Source organism: Gambusia affinis, linkage group LG09 (genome assembly GCF_019740435.1).
Source record: "Gambusia affinis linkage group LG09, SWU_Gaff_1.0, whole genome shotgun sequence".
Lineage (NCBI taxonomy): Eukaryota > Metazoa > Chordata > Actinopteri > Cyprinodontiformes > Poeciliidae > Gambusia > Gambusia affinis.
In genome coordinates, this window is record NC_057876.1 from 14,831,700 (window position 1) to 14,859,103 (window position 27,404).

At 36.6% G+C, this 27,404-nt stretch overlaps 1 protein-coding gene across 2 annotated transcripts in view; it reads right to left on the minus strand.

Moving 5' to 3' along the window:
• Positions 1–27,404, minus strand: part of LOC122836632 (protein diaphanous homolog 1) — a 100,094-nt gene that overhangs the window by 66,594 nt on the left and 6,096 nt on the right. The window contains exons 2-13 of one of the 2 annotated variants that reach the window (XM_044126340.1): positions 13,013–13,039; positions 11,542–11,703; positions 10,962–11,063; positions 10,168–10,301; positions 8,968–9,051; positions 8,805–8,877; positions 8,100–8,239; positions 7,773–7,878; positions 7,485–7,595; positions 7,168–7,286; positions 5,932–6,048; positions 2,045–2,160 (exon numbers count right to left, since the gene is read on the minus strand). In XM_044126340.1, coding sequence (XP_043982275.1) covers positions 2,045–2,160; positions 5,932–6,048; positions 7,168–7,286; positions 7,485–7,595; positions 7,773–7,878; positions 8,100–8,239; positions 8,805–8,877; positions 8,968–9,051; positions 10,168–10,301; positions 10,962–11,063; positions 11,542–11,703; positions 13,013–13,039 — 1,291 coding nt within the window. The remainder of the gene's footprint in view (positions 1–2,044; positions 2,161–5,931; positions 6,049–7,167; positions 7,287–7,484; positions 7,596–7,772; positions 7,879–8,099; positions 8,240–8,804; positions 8,878–8,967; positions 9,052–10,167; positions 10,302–10,961; positions 11,064–11,541; positions 11,704–13,012; positions 13,040–27,404) is intronic. The other variant, XM_044126341.1, reaches the window with a different exon arrangement.

The window sequence follows — 27,404 nt, forward strand, 5'->3', positions numbered from 1 at the left end:
CATTACCTTTTAAGCCTTCAGCACACACACCTTTGTTTTCCCTTCATGCAAAATAAATCTCTGCGATGGGAGTTATGTATTATCAGATATGCTTCTTGGCAGAGGACAGGGTGAGAAGGACACTGAATGGCCAACAGGATGCCTTTACTGCATAATTGCGGGTTCAACAGGTGGCTCAGAGCTGGTGATGGAGCTAATTAATATGAAGATAAATGCCACTATGTCACCAGATCAAAGGCAGCTTATGGTGCCCGGGGTGGGGAGCAGGGGTGTGGGGTGGTCGAACTGGGGGGGAATCGATGCAGATAAGTACAAACAGAAAGCTGTGTGAAGCTCAGAAAATTACAAAAATCTGTGCATGCTAAAGTAGAAAGTGAACCATAACGATAGAGATGAGATAAAAGAAAAACACTATCGGAATAGATAAAATGGGAAAGAATGATTTTCTATAATAAGATAAACTGAATGAAAAACTTGAGATCAAGACCTTCCCCGATTAAAAAGAAATGTATAATATACCAACCTCCATGCAATTTCAGGGTGTATTTGTGTACGAGTTTATGTGGTTATTGGATGTGAAATGGATTTATTGGAGGGGGCGAGTCTCTTATGGTGGCTAGGCTAAATGGGACAAACTTTGAATAGAGAGCACAGAGAGAGACAGAATGTGGAGGGGGGAAAAAAAAAACTGTGCTGAATTTCAGAGTTCAAAGAAAAACACTAAATAATGCATGCAGGGCAGAATTGGGCTGCTTTCCACCAATAATAACTCTGACAGGCTTAAAAGAGGCCAGCCAGCCTGCGCGTGTGTCAGGACGCATTTAGAAGCAGCGCAATTAGAGTCTCCTGCAGTGAGCAACGGAGACCTGCTATAAAGAGCATTGAACTCATGAGACATGGCCTGCACCTGCATTTTGCTTTGTTTTTCCCATCTGCAGCCAGTGATCTTTAACAAATGCCACTCAAGCGGAAGAAAAAAAAAATGAAATTCTGTATTTAGACAAGTGTTCACGGCTTCTCCCAGGAATGATTATTTTACAGGGGAGACATCCACATCCATCTTATATTTGTATTCAATGGAGAGTGACATGAAACGGATCTCACGGATCAGTGACAATCACAAAGTCGACTTTAATCCCCTCCCCCGACACCTTTCTGATGGCGGATTAAGGACTCTGTCCAACCATTTCGGTCTCAAAAAAAAACAAAAAAAAAACTGACAGTCATTTCTTCTTACTTCATATTGTGACTGACCAGGTTGTCAGTCATAAGAAACTGGTTAAAACCTTAAGGGTTTTGTTTTCAGTTGCTCAACTATTTGTGGAGCTTTTCAATCAGTAGATCATGTCGGAGAGCATACATTTCACCCTGAAGACACTTAATGCCCCCACTTTAATGATAAAGCATCACCTTCATCGCTGGAAACGCTTTTCCGTTTATCTTTCAGAATAGCTATTTGGATCTGGTAAAAACATCCAAGGTAGCGAGTTCTACAAAGTGGTTTTGACACACCATAAATCAGTCCTAATACTTTGATTCCCAGAAAATAAGTGTGTGTCATGCCTGCAGCTGGAAGAGATGGTGTGCCCTGCAGACAAATGAAGATGGGCACTGCTGGCTTGTTTGATTTATGCATTCACCAGCAGAGTATTCAAGCTACCATCCAGAAGCAAGCTGATTTTAGAGTAGTATGGAATAAAAGAGGCAGGTTTTAATCTTTTGTTTCATAAAAACGTGTTTTATACAACTTATTTGTGCTGTTAAAACCTGTAGCGCCATTCTGACTACATCAGTACTTCCTCTCTGGCTCCACCTTGTGGTTTTACTGATGCCATATTCAACTTCATATGCAAACCTGCTATGACTCAAGTCAAATACGGCCAACAGTTTGTACCGATTTTTCTTTTCATCTACTGGCATTCTGTGTTCGTGTTCAAAGAGTGAAGGTGCATTCAAGTACAGAAGTAGGAGGAAAAGCTTGAAGGTAGCATTTAAAAGGATGAAAAATCCTTGAAGGCTGACATGTTCGGATCCAATAACTCACCTATCAAACCTTCGATGTCAACATGGAGCTTGCGGCACTTGAAGTCAGGGTCTGACCCATTCTTGTGCAGCACAATCTGAGCAATACACTCATCTATCAGCTTGTAGTACTGAGGCCTATTAGAAGCAAGAAGAAATGTATTTATCATTAGAAACATTTTCAAAAACTCTCTTGGAGCATCACTTTCTTTTTTTTTTTTCCAAACCTGACGTGCAAAATAAAGCAAATGGGACCGATTTTCAACTCGTCAATAACAGAGCCTCTGACTTTGCGCAAGACAAATGATGTTACCCTGCTCAGGGAAAAAATAAAAATGTGTGAGCACACATCCTCTGCTACTCTGTCTTTGAAACTGAGATTGGATGTCTGTGCGAGCGGGGCAGTTTGAGTTTCTTGTCACAAAGATTGATTGTGTGCAACTGCTCGTGCGAGCGCTTGCTGGTTTGTGTCCAGCGTCAAACGTCTGATCAAACCAGCTTCACACAGACACTCAATTTCAGAGGTGCCTTATTCTTCGACCCCATTAGATGCTGCCAGATTCAAAAACTCAACACTATTTATTCCATCTCTGTACTCTGCTCTCTCACTTTGCTTTTGTCTTAAGCTTATTTCAGTACTTCACTATATTTTAGGGGTGTTTTTTTTTTTTTCCTCTCCAAAGTTGAGATTTATCCGTGGAGCGAGAGAGACATCTAGTGTAAGAAAAAAAACAAAAAACCTTCATCCAAAAAATTTGATATTCTTAATAATCTTGAGGACATTAATTTCAACTACAAATGACAAGTAGGAGATGGTAGTGGGTCAGGGGTTTATTTATTTTACTACATAAAGAGCATATACAGAACAAATTGAATTCTATAAGTACATCTACTAAAGCTTTAAAAGACTACAAATATGCATTATGTGAATAAAACTAAATAAAACATATGTTGTGCAATTATCCACTAAACTCTCCCCTCTGCGCCACTTGAGCCTGAAACCAACCATAACTGAAGAAAAGAGCAAATCAGCAGGTACTCCATGTACCAATTTACCACTGCTCTCAATTTTCTCTGTTATTGTCTCACAGTCTCCACCTTCATTTTCCTTTCATCTCTGTATTAACAAAGCTGTACTTTGTGCCCTGTGAAGCTCTTTCTCCTCCTCTTACTTTCAATATCTCTTTGGAGTCCATTACAGACCACCTCCATTGTGTGTCAGCTTGATGGAAAAAAAAGTTGTTACACACATAAAAAAAAACAAAAAAAAACACATCAGCTGTTGAGGTGTTTTCCAAAATGTGCTTGGTAAAGAGATAAAAACTAGACCACGATGTCTGCATTATTGCATCAGTCAAGACACTGGGCAAACATCCATTTAAGCAGGCAGACTTATAATTTTTAATGCCAAGAATGCAGCTGCCAATATTTTTTTTAATTAATAAGAGACACACAAATACACAACGCTAAGTAAATATTAATATTATTCTGCAATGGTTTTGTCATTCAATCATTCTCTCCCCTTTCTTTCCTTTAAATCACACTCCAAGGGGTTTTGGAGGACACCAGGCAAGACATTAGCATATTTCTTCTGATAAGCGTGGATGGTGCTCAATTCCATTAAAATGAAACTGGACTTCTTTGCATTTATTAATTTCACTGTCTTGATAAGGCTCTCTAGAAAACAAACAGCAAATGGGGAAAACTGCTGAAATAAGGAAGATGCGAGGAGAATCAAAATAAGATTAATAAATATTTTTTAAATGACTTCTATTTTGGCTATGCTGACATCATCGGATTATTTCTGTTGACAACAGCCTCACTTAGTCTATTAAAACATGCTGTTTATTACCTATATGATGAGTTATTTTTCCAAGCTTTATGTGCCAACATGCTAATCAAACAGTTAATCATTTGATTTAAAGGTAATGACAAACTAGGCTCCAGGTGGGTTATAAATTATTTCACCAAATGTAATTTATTTTACTAATTCACTTTAAGAAATTGAACTTGATAGTTTACTTCAAGAGCTTCTTTCAGTTTATTTTGATAGTTTACTGCTTAAAAACAAACCAAAACTCAATTTCTCTAAAAAAAAAAAAAAAAAAAAAATTCTATTTCGAGACGTTGACCCTCTGAATAACCTGTCAAAATATTGTACAGTGCATGAATGCAACACTTCCTCAGGGTTCCTTATGTATGTAGAAAGCATAATGATCAACCTGTCCTATACTGAGGAGATGAGGAAGCCCAGGTTGCTTTAATAGTCCTGCTGATGTTTGTACTGTTCAGTATCATCACCTTCCTTTGACAATATTCCATTGTTTCTCCATAGCAGGTGTATGCAACCTACAGCTCTGGAGCCACAAGAAGCACTTTGGTTCTTAGAAACGTTGGTTAAAAATTAGATTTTTTTAAATTCTTATTTCATTGGCTGTGAAACATTTAGCAAATGTTCTAGATTTTATCAAATTACCAATAAACAGGCCTGTTATCTGCTGCAAAAACTGCCTTTGATCAGATTTTAATGCATTAGCAATAGTGTTCTCCAAGTTTTACTTTCATGTTAACATGAACCCCTTACCAACCAACTAAAATGTCGCATTTGCTCTTACTTTGTTCTCATTATCTAATGGCATAAAACAATGAGTTTTTCTGCTATGTTTATTTTTGCCGATAAGCAAACCAGTGATGTGAAAGATTTACTAGAGACTCCTGATTATTATGGTCCAAGGCCATAATAATCAGGCCCATGTATTTGTTACACGGGGACAACAATATTACCATTTTTCATTGGTGCTCAGTGTAGTGTTATGATTTTATTTTATTTATTTGTAAATTGCTCACATTAAAAGCAGAGGACTGCAGTCTCTGGTATGCTTGATTTATTTTAAAACCGTACACCCGTCATTATCTTTTAAGCTTTTGAACTGTGTGTTCTTATTATCTCTACAGAGTTTTTCTGCTCCAATTATAGAGATAGAGTAGTTCATCATCCAGAGATTAAAAATGGGCAATTTTTCCTTGATCAGCTTTGATCTACAATTGTCAAAAATCTTAGTTACTCCCTTTGAGTAATAAATTAACAAAAAGTGGTACATACTTGTGAAGTGGGGAAAAATGATATTAACCAAATAATCTAAGATGTGGTGTCCATATTTATTCTGTTCTGGACCTGCTTATACCCCTAAAATCCAACCAATTGTCTTGAACTCTCAGTCAGTACACCTGTGGATGATTTCATCTCAGAACAAATACAGTAGTTCTATAAAAGCCTCAGACATTTGTTTGAACAAATAGCTTCAGAAAGACTAAGGAGGCTTTCAGTCGTAGGCTGAAAAATACTTGAGACAGAAGCAGAGCTACACCTCCCAGAAGATGACACCAAACACACAGCCACAGATAATGTAATGGCATAAGTTTAAGAATATTTGTGTGTCAAAACTGCCCAACACCATGTCTGAACCTGGTTGAGAATCTGTGTCAATATTTGAAAGTTGATGTTGACACAGGTACACCTCACCCGATCTGACAACATTCTGTTAATGCTAGGAACCAAGCTTGCTCTACACACAATACTGTCACAACAGGGCTGAATATAAGTTTTTTTGCTGTTTATTTACCTCATCTTCAAAACTATGCAATAGTGGGTGATGATTTATCACATAAAAAATCATTGACAATTTATAAGAAAATAAATCCAATGTTTTCCATAATGGTGGTTTTCTCTTTCATCAGTTTACAGCGACAAAATGTCTGCAAAGGAAAGAGTTGAGTGTTCCAATTCAGTCCCAAACGCAGACACAATAAATGACAAAATGTCAAACGTAACACATGAATATGCAAGCAGCAGCTACCTTTGACAGAATAAATGTGTATCAGTGTGTTTTGTATACTAGTGTGGAATACCTGGCCAAGTAATCGTTACGGATCAGGAGCAGGTGTTGCATCAGGGACAGGAAGTGATTTTCAGCCTTGGAATCCTTCACTGTGTTGACCAGGATGTCAAACACTTCCCTCACATCATTGAAGCAAGTCAAGGCTCAATGAATACGTCAGACAGAGGATCATGTAAAAAAATAAAAATAAAATGTATACCTAGACTATATCATTAAACAATCTACCGGAAATATTTGTACAGTAAAAACAAATAATTGCTGGAAACTGAACAATACTGAGGCTGGATGATTAGAGACAAACGGTAATATTAAATTAAAAAATTACATCAGATAAGTAACTATCTATATACGCAATTATAAAAGTCATTTGAAAAGCTGTTCTAATGAATTTGAAACGTGTTCAGGCACCAGCAGTGCTGCTTTATGCAAAGCGGACAGCATTGCAGTAACACCTGGGAGACACCTGGTGTTGAAAATCCGCTACTGCAAGTCAAAAGCAGTGAAATACATTTAGTCTAATCCTTTGTAATAATTTATCTCACAACTGTCCCATTTATTTAATACAGGGAAAAAACATAATGGTGATAAAAAAAAAAAATTGTCATCCAGTCAGAATAACTAATTGTGCACTATATAACAGGAACCATAAACACTCCATTTGATGTAATGCATTTGTTATTGTGTACTGTAGGCAGTGCACTAATTTACCCAGCGCTGTGAAAGAGAATTTAAAATTAGGCAGGTTTTAAAAATAATTGTGCTTGTGGGGTGCTAGACTGTACGACTAATACAGAGGTAATTTAGAGCTATTTTAAGAAAACTCCAGTGGTTGGGTTATTTGCTTACTGTGACATTACCACAGCTAATTTGATTATGTTCACAAAATTGCATTGCCAGAAATAAACAAAAACAAACAGAGGGAGTAACGGGAATGTGTTTGTCGTGTATGAAAAATATTCATTTTATAACTGGTAGTCAAATGAGGAAATCAAATAAGGCAAATAGCAAAGAATCCAAATTTATATTTAAAAGAATAAGCTAATATGCAGTCGGTCATACTATGGGCATGTCTTTCAAAAAGTGTTCATAATATAGATATATTTTGCTAATCACACTTTCAGGTTTGTTTGAACAGAAAAATTCAAAGAATGCATCATAATACTATAGGGGAAAAAATGCTCAACTTTTCTTTCTTTTGTAAAGTAATGCGAGTGGTGTGTTCAACAAAGGCCTATTGAAAGGATATTCCATTTCTATGCGGATGTCTTCAAGACGTCCTCTAAGGTCATCTGAGTCATCTTCGGCCTGCTCATCAAACACATTGAGTTGCACATGTAGCTCCTCATTTTCTATCCCCCGGATCTCCTGCAGGGAACAGGATGGGATGGAAGTAGAGAGATGAAAGCACTTGGAGGAGAAAGGCAGGAGGTGTGTCACAGTGAAACATCTTTCAGCTTAGACAGCTGAGATTTTTTTCTTTAACCAGAAGAATCCATCAGTGACAAAAGTAACAATATGAACAGGTATATATAATGCACTCTGATAGATTTCCTAATGACTTACACTCAGGACTCCTCTAAGTCCCAGTCTTAAGAGTTCAGAACGAATATGGATTCTAAAGTCCAGTTCCTCTGCCTGGCTGATTAGGGCATTGATCAGCTGCATACATCCACTCTGCAAAAGAAACTTCAAGTTAGCTTTATATTTAGAAAACCGTTTAATGTAAAAACATTTGCCCTTTACATGACAGGCTATATCAAGTACTGTTAATGAAGAAGACCACATTTTATCAAACAGAAGTATAGAGAACTTTCTTAGTTCTCTTTCTTAGTTCTAAAACAGACAGCATACCTTAAGAGCAATGTGGTTACTCCGCATCCCATCTATAAGAGGCTGAAATCTCTCAGCGTCCCGTTTCTCAGCTTCCTCTGTAATGGCCTCCAAAACACGATCATGACTTGGAAAAGAGAAAGATTTATTTTCATTATCTAATAACAAATAATATACACAGAAATAAAAAATAAAAAAAACCCATGTTGTTGCATGATTTAATGACTGTCAAGCTAGGCTACTAATTATTGTAGAAGGAACATTTAAATCAGGACTAAAATAATAACTATCACTTCACTAAGCTCAGCTCATCAACACCATGTTAGAACTTAATTTATTTATCCTCACAGGTTGTCAGGATGATGGAAAATACAGATGGCAGAAAGTAGCTTGGCAGCATCCACCATCATGTTGGGCACCTTGTAGTTCATGGCTCTGACCAGGAGACGAATCCCGTCCTCCGTCCCCAACATGGATTTTATACCATACTACAGAAAGATCAAAAACAAAACATATATTTCAGAATGGATTTATGGGGCTTTCAGGCTATAACACTCATATCAAGCATTATTTACTTCGATATAGAGGAATAAAAACATTCTTATAAAAAAATGGAACACTCACAAATTTCTAATAATCCAAGGATATTTTCCATTAGACAATATAAGTTATACAAGAAATTAACTACACTAAAAAGAACATACATTATTAGAAATACTACTTTATCTTGAATATACAGTAGAACTTAAAAAGGGCTGCACAATAATTCCAGCCCTTAAATATACTTTAATATATTTAGAGTGCATACGTTTATTGTACAACAATCTTAGATGTTCTGCTTCTATTCAGGTCATTAGAAATAAGGTTTACTTTAAAAGTCAAAAAAATAATCAGTGAAACCTAAAATAGTGGTCATTTTGCCCTCTAGTGGTATGAATTGTATACTACATACGTTTTAAATAAAAAACATTACTCATGTCAAATAAAGCAAATGTCCTCTGGTTTTAAAGAACAACATCTCTAATCTACTGATGAACTTCGCAGTTTTCTTACCATGTTATTCATGAAGGCCTTCAGACAGCGAATGATCTCATGTTGACATTTGTATCCCATATTTCTAGCTTGGCTAAAACAGAATATAGACAGAAATGTATTACAAAATACAGTTGATTCCGTAAAAAGGCCCAACTTTTCTCAACTGATTTCTGTGACTTACGAGTTATCGTCTTTCTCGTCTTGAAGTCGTTTCAGTAGAGACAAAAGCAGCATGAGGCCTTCATCTCCAAAGTTCTGCACCCAACTTGAAGTGAAAAGGTAAATAAAAGTTAGATTTTTATTTTCAGTACATACCATTTGAAGTTTTCAGATGTATCAAGACTGAGACATTTCTGAAACCCGATCTGCAGATAAAAAATTTATCCAAAAAAAAAAAAAAACCGTCTAATGAGTTGGATTGACTCAGAAGTACCAGAAAGCAATAGACCTTTGAAACAAAATACATTTATTTTTTCGATTGGCTATTAATATTACTTTTACTACTTTTAACTTACTAATAACAAAAAGGTTACTTTAAGCTAATAGATCATCTGAAAAAATGATTTGATTCTGTCATATAATAAAAATCCATGATTAGAAGTGTCTTCACTGACCTACTTCAGCGTTCCAAGAACAAATTAGAACGTCTTGGATTTGATGAAAGCTAAACTTTTCAAAAACAGCAGCAGGAAGACGTTTACCATTTTGTTCAGCCGACATTTCACAAATTACTTTATGCTTTCCAAAGATTTTATAAAAAATCTGCATCTACTGTTGACTAATAAAAATATTTCAAACGTCTTTATGATATGATCTTCAATATCACTTTCTACTGGATAAAGTTTGGCACAAATGTGACTGAAAATCTCAGTCTTTGGTGACTTCATAATGGTTATTTTCCCCATTGGGAATTCTCAGAAACTGTAACCAAATGCTTGCATTATTTCATAACAATGAAACATGCGTGTCCACTGAACATTTTTAACTGTAAAAGGCTGAATGAAATAGCAGCTTTTAATGGAATGAGAAAGGCCAGTTTGTAAGTTAATGCAACAGTCACATTTATCATAATGCTTCCAATTAAGAGAAAGAAAGGAACAGAACATAAAACTTGTGCCAGCTACAGCAAAACACAAGGGACATGATCAGAGAAGACACAAAGTGTCCAGGAAAACCTACAAAGGACTTCAGGCTATCACTGCATTCAAAGAGTGTTTGACACCACAAAATCTTCACCACTTCAGATCCTTTTATCACACAAGTTGAAGATGAGATTCCCAACACATGTAGGATAGGTCAACTTATTTGAAAATTTAATTTAAGGAAGCCTCTGGTTTGAAGATAAAAAAAGGCCAAATTTCTTTTGTCTTGTATGCATTACCTGACAGGGTTGTTATTGAGTGAGACTCTCAAAGACTCCAGACAGGTAAGCAGCTGCTGTTGGTCTCTGTACTCCATCTTTAGCTCCTGGATGTACATTACTGCTGACTTGGACCTCTCCCTTTGGTCTTGTCCCTGAAAAACACATCAAACAATACATTTTAAAGTATTTGTCATTTAAAATGTATTAGTAGTTATGCTAGAGTTAACCCTATTCTTATTTATGTCATTTTATTCCTTTACCTGCAATTTACTGGTTTGTGTTGCTTTAACATCTGAATTTTCCACACCAGGATCAAAGTCCAAATTTATTTATATAGAGTCATTCATTCACAATGAAATCCCACTAGCTTCAATAGTTTTGATTTGATTTTGTGTAAACAAAAACCTTTCAGCTTTGAAAAGCATTCCATGCCAAATTAGTTGCTCTTTAAAGTATTAAAAGGTCAAGTGCAGGAGATTTTTTTTCTTAAACTGTAGCTGCAAAGCGTAAGTATTCTGTTGAATCAAAATGCAATATAAACGGAATAGCAACTAGAAGATCTTGCATCTTACCCACCCCAATCAAAATGGGTAAGAGAAGGGTGGCCATTTTTTTGAAACTAAACCTCCTGCACAGTGTAAAAGTTACAATATGAAAAACTGAAATAATTTTTCTTATTGTAAATTTTTTGATGCGGCTGTAAATTAAATCAAATTAATTTCTATTACAATAGTTTCTATTCATGCGTTTTAATGTTTTATCTGCACAATGATTTTGGCATTGTCCGCTAGGCATTTAATTTGGGTACTTACAGCTTTAGAGGTGTGGAGGTATTGGGAGACCATCTCACGTTTAATCGATATGTGTTTTTCCCTCAGCGGTCGCTGCTTTTCCTCATTCAGGTTCATGTCCACCTTTAGGAGAAATAGGAAGAGCAAAGAAATGAAAAAAAAAAAAGAAATGACGTGAAGGGCAAACCATTTTGAGAATAAATAAATTAAATTCACAAAGAAAAAAAAACGATTGACAGAAAAAAAAAAACACAAAATAGGTGCATTGTTACATTTTTGTATAGCTTAATGTATTTTGAGGTCCTAGCTTTTGAAATCACAGTTGGTCTTTATTAAACATTAAAACATACATGTTTGTGCTGAAATCTGTTGTAGGATGTGACCATATGAAAATAGGAGAGCATTATGACCTTATATCTGTTTTAAAAAAAAAAATTATTTTGAAGCCATTAAGGTAATCCCACACGAAGGCTCTTTAAATATTGAGGGGTTCAGCAGTTCTGAGTATTACAAGTTTACTAAGCTGCACATTCAAGATAATGAATTTTATTTGACAGCTTAGTGGGTGAATTTTCCACAGAAACCTCTTTTTTCCCCTCACCAGCATCTTTTCAAAGAGCGCCAGGATATCTTCATCACTTTGTTCATGGAGCATAGCACTTTGAGGTGAGAGCTCATAGTTGGCAGCTGAAGATTGTCGCTGATTTGGAGGGAGAGGCTTTTCCTTGTCCTTTTTTGTTCTCATACTGGTGAGACGCTCCAACTGGGAGGGTGAACAAGATAAGATGAGTTTAGAGGAAACACACACATCAAAGAGAGGGCATATCTAACAACATGTAACATGCAAGCCCCACTCTCCTTAGAAACACATCGACAATGTCATCAGGTTTTTAATGCCAAAAAGTTGTTTTAGTTTGCAGATAAGACATTAGCCGTTTTCAGACTTTAGACTCTTTGCAGAAAATTTGAAGGGAGCTAAATTGCCAACATTATTTATGGTTAGATAAATAACCATAAATAGGATTCTAGCTATGCAAGCTAGATGTTTGAAAGACATATAGAAATCACCGAAATAAAAAGGTGTGTCTTCAACCACAAATGTGACCTACATCACATCTCAATCTTCCAACCTCACACACACCTGTTCACTGAACTACACCTAACCTGAAGAGGGACATTTTATGAATTGCTTATGTATTACGAACACTTATTCAAGCCAATTTCCTAGATGAATACATTGCAGCATATTTTAGACATTGGTCTGCTTTTTAAAGGCCCAGGGTTCCAACGCACATTGTACTACAATCAACCATTCACTCATAATGCATTAGTGAACTGGTGGTGGTAAACTGAACTGCAGCCACAGCAGCCCTAAGGCAGACTGACAGAACCAAGGCTGCCATTCAGATGTCATCGTCTTTAAATAGGCAACGCCAGGACAAATCTGTACCTCCTGAGCCAATGGCGCCTTCTTTCCAAAAGATGGTTGGTAGCAGTTCTAACCTTTAGGTGCTGCATACATTAACTGCATCAATTTATTTTTAAATATGAATTAAAATTGAACAGCTTTTGTTATCAAAGTTTAGATTTCACTGAGAAGTATTAAAACTAAAAACACTCCAAATTAAGAGTCTGAAAAGGGCTAAAATCTTCAAAAGGAACACTTTTAGCAAAATGAGGTTATTGATTTGTTTTTGGCACAAAACAATGCCCACGCAAAGTACGGTAAACAACATGGGTGGGCAATGTCTAACCCTCAGGGTTTAAGTGTTTGTGCTAACATTGTGAGTATTGCCAAGACATACACTGTGTATTAAAATAACTGAAAACACACAAGAACATGAGCTCAGTAGTGCACAAGGTCTTGGCACAAAGATGTGATATAATAATTCACTAATCTTTGTGCCAACCATTAAAGCTTTCAATAAATTTCTCTAAATTATGCACATCAAGCTCATGTTCAACGCAAAACAAAACACACCCTCAGTGCTGGTTACATTTAAGTGGGACTCTGACAGACAACAGCTGGTGAGTCGAGCATAGGTGATTGTAACACACATTAGCAAACCTACCTCATCTGGAATCAGCCGTTTGAGATTCTGCAGATTGTATAAAAGATTACAAGGGGGGATATGGAGAGAGAGGGTAGGAAATATCAGCCAAGATGACAGAAAAGAGGCGACAAGGAGGAGGAGGAGAGGGAGAAAAATAAAGAATCCATTAGACAGAAATGATGACAGGCAACAGCTCCAGGAAATTATGTAGAATTCATAATCAATTCAGAGAGAAATCTAAAAAAATTGCTATAGAAACTTTACCCAGTTATTAACTGAGGATAATTATGTTCTATATTAGTGCAAACACATTCTATGTTAAGGTACCAAATACAGTTTTGATTAACAAATGGGAAGGAAGGAAAGATTTGACTAATATAATTTCAAAAACAAGATGGCACATGTGAGCCACTAGATGTCAGTATGTACCAAATAATGTTTCTGATGGAAGCTCAAAGCAATGAAAGAATGAATTACACACATCAATTTAACCTTCTCCAGTTAAATTATAAAAGGAATTATAGCACCACAAAGGAAAATGCACAAGAACACACAAAGAATGAAAAACACATTTTGAAAAGTGAGGCGTATTTGAAAAATAAATAAATAATAAAGTAGGCATTTTCCAACTTTTGGGTTTTGAAGGTAATACTTTAGATATCAAGGCAGGTTAGAAACAAATATGTCAGGCTGGAATAATCGGCTAGGAGAAAGCATCACACTTCTGTTTAATATTCTTACAACCAATGGGAAACTAACAGCAAAATATTACTTTTCCTTTGCAAGGTTCAAATATTTCAAGGTTTTTAAATTTTTTAGCTTAATTTTGTTTCATTGTTTGATATCAGTCATGCAAGACATGAGGTTTTATGAAAGCTGGAACCAAAAAAGAAAAAAAAAAATTCTCCAGGCATTTTTTATTGGTCTTCATGGAAATAAAAAGTTGAATAACTGGTGGGAGAAACGTTAAAAAAAAAAAAAAAAAAAAAAAAAAAGCTCTTAAATTTCATACATTTCAAAAGAAAGTGTTGGTTGAAACCACACAGAATAATTTCAGTCAGGCGGCAGGTATTGCACATAATTTCAGCGACTCCCACAACTTACTCCATTTAATATTAAACAATACCTCAACAAACTAAATTATGTCAGGCTGTTGAAGCTGAGGCAGTGGTGAAGAAAGAGCAGACAGATCCATTGTCTTTAACATTTCTAAGAATTTCACACAAACAGGGGCGTGCTGTGGTGGCGTAGGGGATACCGCGACCCACATTTGGAGGCCTTGAGTCCTCGACGATTCGATTCCCGGACCCGGCGACATTTGCCGCATGTCTTTCCCCCAACCCCTTTCCTGTCAGCCTATTGTCATATAAGGGACACTAGAGCCCACAAAAAGACCCCCTGGTGGGGAGAGAAAAAAGAAAAAGAATTTCACACAAACATAAAGTGTATTTATATAAAGAACAGAAAAATTGTCACGATAATTAATAATGAAATTAAGCAGAATTTAACAAAATGTTTCAAATTAAAATATTTTCACCAGCCAATTGCAGAGTAATAATTCAAGATGTGCGCATCAGACAAGTGTGTCTGTTAGTGTGATTGGGCTCTTCCTGCAGAGCCACAGTCAGGCAGGTGCATCCTCAAAGTTTTGTTTTTGATTTCAGCTTGCCACTTGTTGATGCGCCCTTGGGCAAGGCACTGAGTGGCTATTTCCCTACAAATCTTTTTATCACTGTATGATGCTTGTTTGAGTGTTGTCTGAGGTTCTGGTATAAGAAACACAATATAAACTCACCCTATTTACATGTGAGGAAGTCTGATGTTAAGGTCATATTAAATATAATAATCCCAAAACAAATTATGTTATTCATGTCTAGGCATGTTTTAGGTCTGCATGGGGGTTTAACAACTTCAAATTTAGGTTTCAGGCTGGCTAACGTTAAGTATTAGTCATCCTTACATTTAGTACTAAGCACTAAGGAGATTAATGTAAGTCCCGCATAAGCAGGAAATCGAAAAGAGAAAGTAGGGACATTGTGTTTATAGGAAAAGGCCTCAAAAGAAAGATGTTTCTCCTCCAGCAGCTGTCATTAGATAAACCCACACCATAAACGTGTGCAGAATGTGAGAAAAATCCCATGCAGGTGAAAACCAGAGCTGTGGTAGCATTGTGCCCACACAACGGAAATGCACTTTCTGAACGCACTCTGTTCTTACCCTGAACAGAGCGTGTTCAGGGTAGGAACAAGATTCAAAACTACTTAGAAAAATAAACTATGAAGTTCTGCTTTTTAAGCCACAACTTAATTTATGCAGAATTGAAATCATGTTTGAGACAAGACATCTCTTGCTGTAAAATCTGGTAACATAGCTTACTAGAAAAGAAGCCTTAGGATTGACAGCTATGAATCGCTTAATATTTCTAACTAAATGCTTAATTTCTTTTTTTTTTTAAACTGATAATATATCTGATTTGTACACTTTTAACTTTGCTGCCAAACCTATTGTTTACTGACCAAATAAAGCAAAAAAATTTTTTTTACATGCCCTGATGATATTGTACAAGTGCAAAAGTGACATTCACTCACAGGATAACACCTCAACTGCACTATATATGCTAAATATATTCTGCTTGCATAAAACAGACCAAGAGATGCACTATCACTGTTCTGAAGGTGTAATTTCAACTCATTAGTAAAATGAAAACACCCAAAACAAGGATAGTTCGTTTTACTTGTAAAACCAGCAACCTGAGAATAAAGTGAGCTATAAACTTTTCTCTATAGAGATAACTTCACAGAGTCTTAAATAGCCTCCTAGACTTGCACAAACATTACATAAGAAACAAAGATTACAAAGAAAGTGAAAACAAATACAACCTAAAGTTATTGGCCCCATTATATTTCACATATAATTTCCTGCAGATAGTGTGGAATAACGCCGCCATCCTCTCACTCCAGCACTATTGCTGCTTTCACTAACTGATAGTGGCACAGAATGACTTCCTCTCTGTATCTTTATCACTCTGTTCTTGGACAGGGCTGTCACTCTCCCTCTTTCCAGTGGTGTTCTTCCCACTGCTTCCTCCAAAGCAGACTGGCTAGTCCTGGAAGAGATAATAGCCTTTGTCCTAAAAAAAAAAACAACAAAAAAAAAACTGGGCAATGACGACAGTCGCCTCACTGAGCGTGTTCACAGTCGAGTATGTTTTGAACGATATTAAGAAAACATGTGATGTGTGAAAATATTGGGAGCTGCTCCATGGCTTCCAAACAATTAGAAAATAATATTTTTTCTGCTATAGGTTGCATCACGAGAAATTGACTTTCATTTGTCAGCTTTTTGTATAATTTCATGTACAATGTGTTTTACACATACTTGAGGAGTTGCTTTGATTCATTCATGAATGTTTGAGAAATCATGGCAACCATTAGAGGCTGCATAAAAGCCTATACGTACAGTGCAAAGCCTATTTACTAAAGGTGCAGCACAACTCCTCCACTCAGCTCCACAAGACTAGCGGCAGCAGCAATTAGCAAACACCTGGTGGGACTGCGCATCCACAGCTTATTATGCTAACTAAAAGCCTCTTTTACACTTGGAAATGGTGTCAATGGAACAAATGGAGAAGCATTGTTATGGTGACATGCAGAATGGAGCGTTTCAAAAAGGGAAGGATTTACTTATAAAAGGACGATTTCAAGGCATCAGATATGGCTATGATGCATAGTTGACCTCCAGATGAACAATTTTTTTGGTAAACATTGAAAGCAACTCTTAGTCCTTTAAAAATAACCTGATGATCCAAGAGCTTTCAGCTACAGATGTAGAATATACTGAATTGCCATTGTCATTACAAATATGTGCAAAGAAAACTACTTTCTAAGGGCTGCTGTTATCACATTTCAACACAATAACATTAATATTTAATTTTTCACATACTTAATGCCAAAATCTCAAAGATTTTCTTGCCTAAAAGTCTGAAGTCCACAGAGTGTGAAGGAAAGTAGAGATGGAAAATAAACAGAAGTGTAAAAAAAAAGTGACTTAATTGGAACAACCTGCACCTGATTGCACCTGAAATATGTCACCCATTACAAACACAAAAAGTGGCAAAATATTTTTTAATAATGTTAATTGATACATTTTTGCTGCAAATTATATACATGAATAGACTAAATAATTTCTCCTCTGTGTAACAATAAAAAGTACTTAAAACATGAAGTAAAATTGGGGGTGACAAGTGTACGATGTTCTCTATGTAATTGTTCAACATGGGGTGCCATGGTTGCAAACTTGGTGTGCATAGGGAAGTAGCAATGTGACAGGCACACCCAGACACTACAGCCTCATACACATCATACCAAAGCAGGAAATGTAAAATTCTGATGCATTTAACAAACTGAAAGCAAACATAACTTACTATACAATCAGTAAAGAAAAACGATTTATCATCTCTACAGAACCCACACAAAGTGCAAACCAATACATAAAAAAACCTTTTAAAACTAAACCACTAAAGAAATGGTACCAAAATAGAGTAAATGTGCTACCCTTACGAGGCCAAGATTACACTGATAAGTTGCACAGCAATCCTTTAAAATCCCAACCTTTCACAGCTACATTCTGGTATTGTCCCTAAATGCCTTACAGAACACAGATCCAGTGCTTTTCAGTAGACTCACTGTGTGAGAGACATTATGTCTGAATGCAATAACAAGTAGGGCATTTTTGCTGCATGACTGCCCCTTCACTCGGGCATATTGCTACCAAAAAAACTAAGCAAAACAAAAAAACCAAAACAACCGTTTCTAAACCACCTACTAGAAAGTTATGAGTTTTATATGTAAAAAAATAAAAAATAAAAATAAAAAAAATCAGCTCTCCTGTAAGCTTTCTTCTACACACAACAATCCCAAACTGTTCATTTGTGTTAACCGTGAAGAGTTTTTTTTTATTTGTTTTGGGGGATTTTCTGACATCCTGGCCAAAAGAGATTGGTATGAAGTGTAACTAATATGCAGCCATTGCCAAGATGAACTTTCATTAGTTCTGGAAAATCCCAAGAGTGAAAAACAAAACAATAAGCACTAAACAATTAAACAAATTACCATTGTACACCCAGACACTAAGGTTGAAGCAGTTAGTTGTCAGAAAAAAGGTTTTGCAATACCTGTCTGGGGTTTCCAGCTTAAAGCCAAAGTCCAAAAGCATGACTTTTATGTTAATGAGTGTTGCCCATAGGAGCAAGCATGCATTTTGTCCTGTGTGTTATCCTGTGAGGGGTTTCAACCAGTAAAGGGTGCTCCCCGCCCCTTGCCCGATGACTAGAGGTGCACTGACTGCAGTTTTCTGACCAATCGCCGATTACCAACATGTAAAACACCTGCTCTGCCAACTTTGATTTTGGCCAATATCTTTTTTTTTTTTTGTCTGGAATGTTGCTAAATGTAACAAGAAAGTTGCTGAGTCGGCAACAGTGCTGACTATTGTTAACTGAAAATGTGGAGACATGGCCTGGTGGGCCAGTCTGTCAATCAAATCTCTCTGATGGGAGAGCAGAAGAGGACAGTGATCGACTTTAAACATTTGCCAATGTAGATAAGATCAGTTGATAAGATCGCCTTCACATTCAAGTGTCAGCTGATCTCAGGAAATTAAGAAAATCAGTACCAATAAATCTGCTGGCCAATAAATCTGTGCACTCAGACAATTGGCCACTAGAGATTTTTCCAGCACCCAACACAAACTACCAGCCAAGAAACTGGAATCAGGATTCTGCTATTCTACAAATGACCAGAGGATTTGGCTGAGATCATTCTGACCGACACTAGTTTAATATTAGTAAAATAGTGTTTGGTTAAAAAATGGTTATTTAAAATAAAGACTGAAGTTCAAATAGAAACTTGCGATCTACACTGTAATGTATTAATGTATGCTAAAAACAACACAAGACAACTTGGCCTAAAATGCAGCTTCTTTCCTAAATGCTGCTAATTGTTTTGTTGTCACAAGCTCACATTTATAATCCCTGCTTTAAAAGAAATCTGCATTGTATTTCCTTCAGCACATATTTACCAGAAGTAGAGCTGTACAATAGATCCAGTTTTATGTCTGCATTTATAGGGTGGAATAGAAAGAAGAGTAGGGGAAAATGCAGGTTAATCACAATGGATGTTCTCATTGCACTTGGCAACAATAACACTGCAGTTTCTCAGTTTACTTTTATCCTACTTTTAGCACAAAACATTGCTGATAACTGCTGAGGGGACAGCAGCTCCCTGCACTGTGGCTACAGAATGCTAAATCCTCCCTGCTCAGGTTTTAAAGACAGAACCAAACCTGTAATAGGTATTTAAAATGATGCAAATATTTTGGCTCTTTGTTGTCTTTCTGGCCCCATGAAGAAACAAAGATGTTTTTAGAGGGTTCTACAGTCAAATCTGGTACAACCTGATGGTTCAAACCCCAACAGAAGAGGAAGGAACTGATATTTATTTATCCTCTTTCTATGGTGATGGAGGACAAACGGCACATTTTAAAAACTCTAAGACATGCCACCATCAGATATCGACTTCTGAAAGACAATCAAAGATGGTAAAAAAACAAAGCACCCTTCATTTCCGTGAAATGTTTTTAATAGTCTTTCTTACCAAGCACATAAAATGGGTTCCCCTGTGTAGCTTCATAAATCCCTCGTTAGTCTCTCTTAATGGTGCCATTATTATTTTTCAATCCAAAGCTACAGCAAAAGGCAGCAGTGGTGTAAAAAATGGCTGTGTTGCTGAGAAATTATGCATTACAGAAAAGTCCCTAGATCAAAAATGAATCATAAAAAGTCTTAAACCAAACCTGTTGAGGATTTTTTCCTATTCTAATGACTACCTTTGAACATGACATTGTTGGGTGTGCACTTCTTGGCCGATAATTCTATAAGAGAAATATTCCAGATGGGCTAAATAACTTTTTTTTCTTATTTGGGCATTGTGTAGCAATAGGTGTGGAGGAGTCGATACATTGCAGATGCAAATATGAACGATTGAGAATTGAACATCAAAAGTTGACTATTTTAAACTTATGACTTAATTTTGAGGACGTCAGGTGGTGAAACTTGGAAGCAGATAATTATAGTATGAGGACATGAGTGAAAGCAGTTTTCATTTTGCAAATTCCTGACTGGAGAGCAATTAAGGGTTGGCTAATTTGTTCCAAGTTTTATGGATTTTACAGGCCTATGTTAATTTAGTCCAACTGAACAGAGTCTCATTACAGCAGATACTCATACCGGACACAGATGACATTGTGACCTGTAGCATTTTGGCCAGTGTTAGAATCACACGAGGAAGTAATGAAAGAAGAATAATGGCATATATTGTAACTAACATTGTCATTGCAATATTTACCAATATTATGTCTGTGCAAGATTTTATAAAATAGTGCCACCAAACCCAGAGTCAGCAAAAATGAAACAGTTGATTAATCCTACCACCGTAAACAAGAAAACTATAAAATTAGTGATGTCAACACTTACCCCCAACAGAAGCTAAGAAGGGTTAAATTAAATTCATGTTATATTAATAATATATTTAGAAACCCATCCCAGCCTTTTGAATTGAAAGAGAATCGAATTGTGAAGTTCTTAAAGATTCCGACACCTAGCTAGTATGCAATGAAGCCTTTTCACTGGCTTAAGGTAATTCCAGGACCAGCTAAAGCTGTGAAAACAATTAAGCCAAACCCCCTGAGGCTGACTTGTTCCCTGACTGCATTGCTGAGCTAAGGCTAATCTAAACTTGTCCCAACATTTAACTGCGATAATACTGGTGGGTTTCCAGACCTGTACTGTTTTCAAAACAAGACTTGGGCAGATAGTATCCGTCTATTCAGCAAACATTCAAATCTTCTGTTGACAGTCCTAATCAAAGACTAATTAGCAGATAGTTACTTTTTAAGTAGTAGCGCACAATTAGTTTAAGATGCTCTTTAAACTATTTAGACTATTGATCATTTTAAAAAGCCGATGACATTTCTTTTCTAGTTACTGAGGGTTTTACTGCCTATAATTTACTTTATTGTTTTATTGGTTTTATGCTCTTAAACTACATCTTATGTAGTGTTCCATGTTTCACTGAAAAGCACTTTCTCATTTTCTTCAGCAAACAGTGCTTTCTAAAGAAAATTTACTTGCTTAAATTCATGTACTTGTCCAAATGTCAAACTTCCATCATGACCTTATCCCAACAACCTGGAGCTACACAATGTAAGTTTAGGAAACCAATGCACTAGTTCACAGTATTACTCTATCAAATCACAATTACAATTTTGCTGCAACTGAATCATGCTTTTCTTTTTTCCTTTTCTTGAAACAGTGCTGTTGGTACACAAAGCTGACAAAAGATTATCTGTAATCACTAAAGGAAAGACAGAGACAGACACAAGGTCTGACACCGTAATCCCAACTAAGCTCCTCCTTTACGGCACGGGTAAGACACAGGAGTGAGGCCAGTCATATCTGTGAGGATCAGGAGCTGTTCTGTCTAACCAGCTCTCCGCTGACTGTTCAAAATAATAGGGAGATTAAAAGTGCTTATGTTTGGGGACAGTCCTCAAACTAAGTTCCTTTAGAAAACAGCTATTTGAGTAGCGCAGAAAGGTTGGGAAAAAAAAGAAAAGAAAAAAAAAAAGAATTTATTCTAGGTACTTAGAATTGCCATTATAATCAATTTTATTACATAACAATTTACTGCTAGTTACCTGGCTCGTTATTAGAAAGTCACAATCATGAAAGATGAAAGCCTAAGCCTTGAAAACTATTACTTGCTAATTATTAGTACCCACTTACTAGAAAGCCATTAAAGAGTCCAACAAGCACTTCTGAGAACACAGCAAGCCTAAGCTACAGCTTACAAAAACTAATCAATTCGGCAATTTTCAGTAATGGGTACTTAAAACATCAGCATTCATTAATTCATGTACATAAAAACAGTGAGATTCTGTGTAATAGCATATGAGAGAGACACACACTAGTTCTATATAAAGCTCAGAAATACAAAAACCATTTGATCTTTTTAAAAAAAAAAAAAAAAAAAACTAACCTGCTATCAGACATGACATAAAACCACATACATTTAGTAGCAGATTAGACTCATCGTTCAACTTAAATCGCCAAGCCGGGTTACTGAGACAGAATAAAGATCAGCAAAACTGCATTATGACAAGATTATGGTTACAAAGAAAATTTAGGCTCGGAGACTGCAACCTAGTGACCTTATGTGATTGGGTGAGTTCAGAGAGGAAAAGTTACTGCAGAGCATTTGGTAAAAACATGTGTAAATAGGTCAAATTAAAACATTTTATAATTTCTTATCTAAGGATGCAACATAACATGCCAATTATTTTAACTCTTGAGTTGCTAAAACTAGACAAAATAAAGCAACTTTCACAAGTGGAAGCAAACGAAGCTGAACAATAAATTATTTAGAATGGAAGTTAATTAAAAGCTTTGCAAGCTCAACCACAAGAAAATGAACACTTAATTGTAAAATGTGCAACTAGCAGTGCAACAAATATATGTGAAACTGAGATCACTACAGTAACAAAGACCCTGATATAGATTCAACCATCAGAGACCTTTAAAGCTTCCTGGCCTTCAGAATAGAAAGTCATAGAAGGGTCATTATAATTAATGGCCTTCTGGTACTTATTTACACAATTGATGGAAAAGAAGAATGAGAAAGATAAAAGTGAGAAATAATGAGTACAAATAAGGAAGCATCGTGTTTGCTATTTTTGCACAACTTCCTGTCGCACACCCCAGAATTTGAGAAATACAACTGTTCGACAGGGACCCATCAGTATATGCAAATACGACATGTGGAAAAACAAACAGTTTTTTTTTAAAAAGTCAAAAGTACTTGGCACCAAATCTGCATGATTGTTGGCTCAAACAACTCTCCGTTTGCATGACAAAGTGTCAGACAGCAAGAGAAACTTCTGTTTTCCCCAGAGCCTCACTGCACGAGAAAGCACGTGTAAGCACAGCAACGAGCTACAAGCAGCAGACTTGGACCGGAAGATGTGAAAATAAGGGTGACACAGCTGCACTTAGTGACAAGAGCAAGGGAAAGAAGTGATTGGGCATCAAATGAGCACCTGTATTATAGTAGCTTGTTGTGCAAAGGATGAGTTAACATGCGAGAATGACCCACTTTGAGATTTTTAATCTTAACACCCAAGCGTTAACAGGTTGAATTAGCACTGAGGCAACAAAAGGCGCTTTTCCACTAGAGCGCCTGTAAGCGCTTTGGTCCCAGTCCACACCGGCCAGATTCATTTTCCATAAGCAGATCCGCTGTTTGCAGAATTTTTACCTGCTTTGGCAGTATGGAGCCGAGTACTGTACAGAAGCAATTTGATTGACAGCTGACTATTCATGATTAGCTTGTGATTACCACTGGGCGAACGCCAAAACAAAATTATAGCTTAGCTGTGAAGTCTTCATCGTTATATTTGACCTCGCAATGAATTTCTATAACACAACATGAACTATCTGGGTTTATTTGAATCCGTCAGAACCAGCGTCGCTGCAAACATCAGCAGAGAGTTGACCACAGCTGATGCATGCTAATGGCCGGCCAACAATAGTGAGGAACAGACTGTATAATAGAGAAGCTCACTACCTGGGGTAGAACCAAACCACACATTAACCTGTTATTTTGTGTATTCCCAGTGGAAAAGTGCCTAAAGCTAACTGCACCTACTGTCAATTTGGAGGAGCAACAAAACATGTAAGCAAAAACTTCCTGTTACTAAGGAAAGCTTAGACAAAGCACACAAACAAATCAAATGTAGATAGATTCACAAACGTACAGGCCATTTACTTCTTGTTAGTACCAGATGGATGAAGACAGTTTAGCTATTTGCAATAACTGCAGATTTCCAGCAATTATTTTTCTTTGAGAATTCCGTTTATTTTAAATTTGGATACTTGGCTTTGATTGCTGGTTCCTGGTAATATATATATATATTTATTTTTTTTTATCTCACTAGTGAGACAGAATTACTAATGACAAATGGCAAGCTATCATTAAACGTCTAGGGCTAATTTATGGCAACGCATAATGAAAAATGTTGGATTTGCCTTTAGAACTGTTTCTAATTGACTGGTTAATCATTTATTGTGCATTCAGCAACATCTACTAGGGCTTTCTGAAGCGTGGCCACAGTGAAATGGCTTGTACTTTTATAGCACTTTGTCTAGTCCAGAGGACCCCAAAGTGCTTCGCACTACATTCAGTCTTTCACCCACACATTCACACGCTGTAGCCACCAACTTGTCATTGGGGCAACCTGACAGAGGCGAGCAGGCAAGGCGGGTGAAAGGAATATGAGTTGTTGACCAGGAATGTCAACAATTGTTTGCTCCAACAATGTGAAATATCTTAATGTGTGATAAAGCTTACTATAGCACAGGGGGCAGGTCAGTTACACGGTGTAATGTTTGACCTTCACAGTGATAAAATGCAGACTAACCCAAACTTTTGAACGCTCACTGGGGTGAACTTAATCTATTCTTAGTAAGGTATTTAAAAGGTGTAGTGGCTCCACATTCCAACTTCCACCTGCCTGCAAAAAGATCTTTCTTATAAACACACAGAATGGCAGTTCAGAGAAACCAGTCATCTGAGGTATGTAGATAAAACAGCAAATATTTGACTTTAGCAGAATCATTGCATCAATCCATTGTTCAGCTAAGCTAAGGTGTCTCTTATGCAGTTACTGGAGTTCAGATGAGCCATTAGCATAACTATGTGACATGTAACACAAAACTCCCATCCCTAATCCACCCATAAAACTGTAGTGTAATTTTAAAACAAAAAAGAAACTCTCCCTTTCTTCAGGGCAGGTTTAACCAAGATATTTTACCTTTGCATAGTATTGACATTCTCCAAGTTGACGAGTTTTCCTAAATTTACCACTGATCCTCTTTACAGGGATGCTGTTAATGCGAAGAAGTGGATAGTAAGTTTTTATTCCAAATTAGATCTTTTATTAAAGTTAGAAATCATTGTTGAAATAAGATTGAGATTTTAATTTGAGCTTTGCAAAGTTTTATAATTTCTAACAAGACAAGTGTAGCAGCTAATGATTATTTTAGGAATCATAATTAATATATTGCATGTTAATTTTTAATGTCCACACTGGGTAGTGTTCACTCATGAATAATGAATGACTGTTCATAGTATAAAAGCTTGTTAGGTTATAAAATCAACATTAACTCTGATGTTGATTGTAGCTTGTGAGACCTTTTTAACACCTTTTTTAACACCTTTTTAACACCAGGACCCAAAACACCACTAAATGTTTTGGCAGAAAGAAAAATTCAGATGAGGAAATGAAAACTAAACGCTCAAAGAATCTATGACATATAGTCTGCATCTCAGGTTGTGATGAATATGCTTCAATCTTGGCCAGAAAGGCATTGCTGTCAAAATGAGCTCATCGGTGATTCTTTTTTTTCTTATTCAACCCAGTAATTATAGTTTAAAAATTAGCTCTGATCATAATCTCTTTAGTGCAGCTCTCCTAGAACTGTTTTAGTCTAGTTTTGCTCTTTAGAGAACCACCACAGTCTAACCCAAGCAGCCCCTTCTATTAACAGTCTACTCAACACTCTAGTTTCATATTGGTAAGATATCTATTCACTGTAGAGCATGCTCCTGTTACACCAAGATGCACCAAACAGTTGCAGGTCTGTTGCAGCATGTGGGTTTTTGTTGTTCAAAAGGAGTGGCTACGTTTAAAAAAAAGATGCCAAGGAGAATCAGAGAACAAGTGCATATTTACCTATTCCACTTGACTCTGAGCACTCGAGGCAGATTTAAGAGGCACTGAGAAGTCGTGACCTGGCCTGCTTATTTGTGCCACTACAGAAGGATAAGCATTTGCTGAGGTGGTTCCCCCAGGAAGTAATCACACTGATGCATAAGGTCACAGTCAGGGAGAAGATGTCACGTTCGAAAGATGATGCACTTTGCAATAATGCTGATGCTTACTGATTAAAAGCACTTCAAACTCATATCGAGCTACGGCTATTTGTATACTCTAGGAAAAATACATTTGGAAACATTTGCAAAAGGGTGCAGCATCCCATTATTTTGAAGATGTGTGGTTTTAGAGAGCAACAGTCCTTGAGTGGAAAAATGCTCATAGATTGCATCTTATCAACTCCAGCCAGAGATTAGTGGAAAAACTCCCATTATTATGTCGAAAGATGAATATAAAACATCTAAAGCCATGGACATAAACACAGAAAACAGCCACAACAGACCCATAATTTCCTATATTTAGACTACGCTTCATGTTTTTACAGCATATAGTACGGTGCAGTATAACCCCTTGCCTGGTTTACCACACAACTGATACTAACTTCTCTACATGCATTGTGTAGTGAAACTCCAACTAGCCAAACAGGCACAGACAGTGATGCATAAACAATAGGTGATTAAATTTATATCCTGTGAGAGTGTAAAATGTATCTGTAGCCACACACAGTACACATGAACTTCCTCACAGAGTAAGTTAAAATTTATAACATCAGTTAAAAACATCTGATTAATTTGTGGAGACAGCAGATTGCATGTATGACTTTTGATCACAACAGCATGTTGTTCAGTTTTGAATTGGTTTTCTACATTACACAACATTTGGTTCTGTAACTTAGCGTTTGATTGCTTTAAAAAAAAAAAAAAGTGCTTTTCAATTTCTGTCCTTATGGACCACTGCCCTGCATGATTTAGGTGTTTCCCTTCTTCCACAGACCTGGTTTGAATAAGTGGGTGATTAGCAGGGTTTATGCAGCACTTGATGGCTGTAGAGGATATCATGCAATCATTTAAATTAGTAGACATTTAAAATATGCAGAGCAGTGGTCCCTGAGGACTGTAACTGAGACACACTGCTTTAGAACATAAAACATCCTCACAGTTATGGAAACCTGTCTCTGTTAAATCTATAAAATCTGACAAGTGCTCTGCCATACAATGGTTTCTCCAACCCTGCAACATAGTTGATCCCCTTCATGTTCTGCCATCTGCTGTGGAAAAAGTCAGCTCCCTGCTGTCTTAAACAGTTCGTTGGACAGTTCCTTTTGCTCATTAGCATCAGATGAATATCTCAACTTCACGTTTACTTGGAAACTACTTAGCACATTTTAATAATTCAGAACTTTTTCTAAATTATTATGCAACTACTTCTATTACTCTTAAAATGATCATCTGCAGATATTGCTGCTATTAACTGCATGTTCTTCTCACAGACATTACAGCTGGACCAGTGTTTTTGTGCTGCATTCTCTACAGAATTGAACAATTGGAGTTACTTTTAAAAAGACCAGGATAAAAAGTATGGC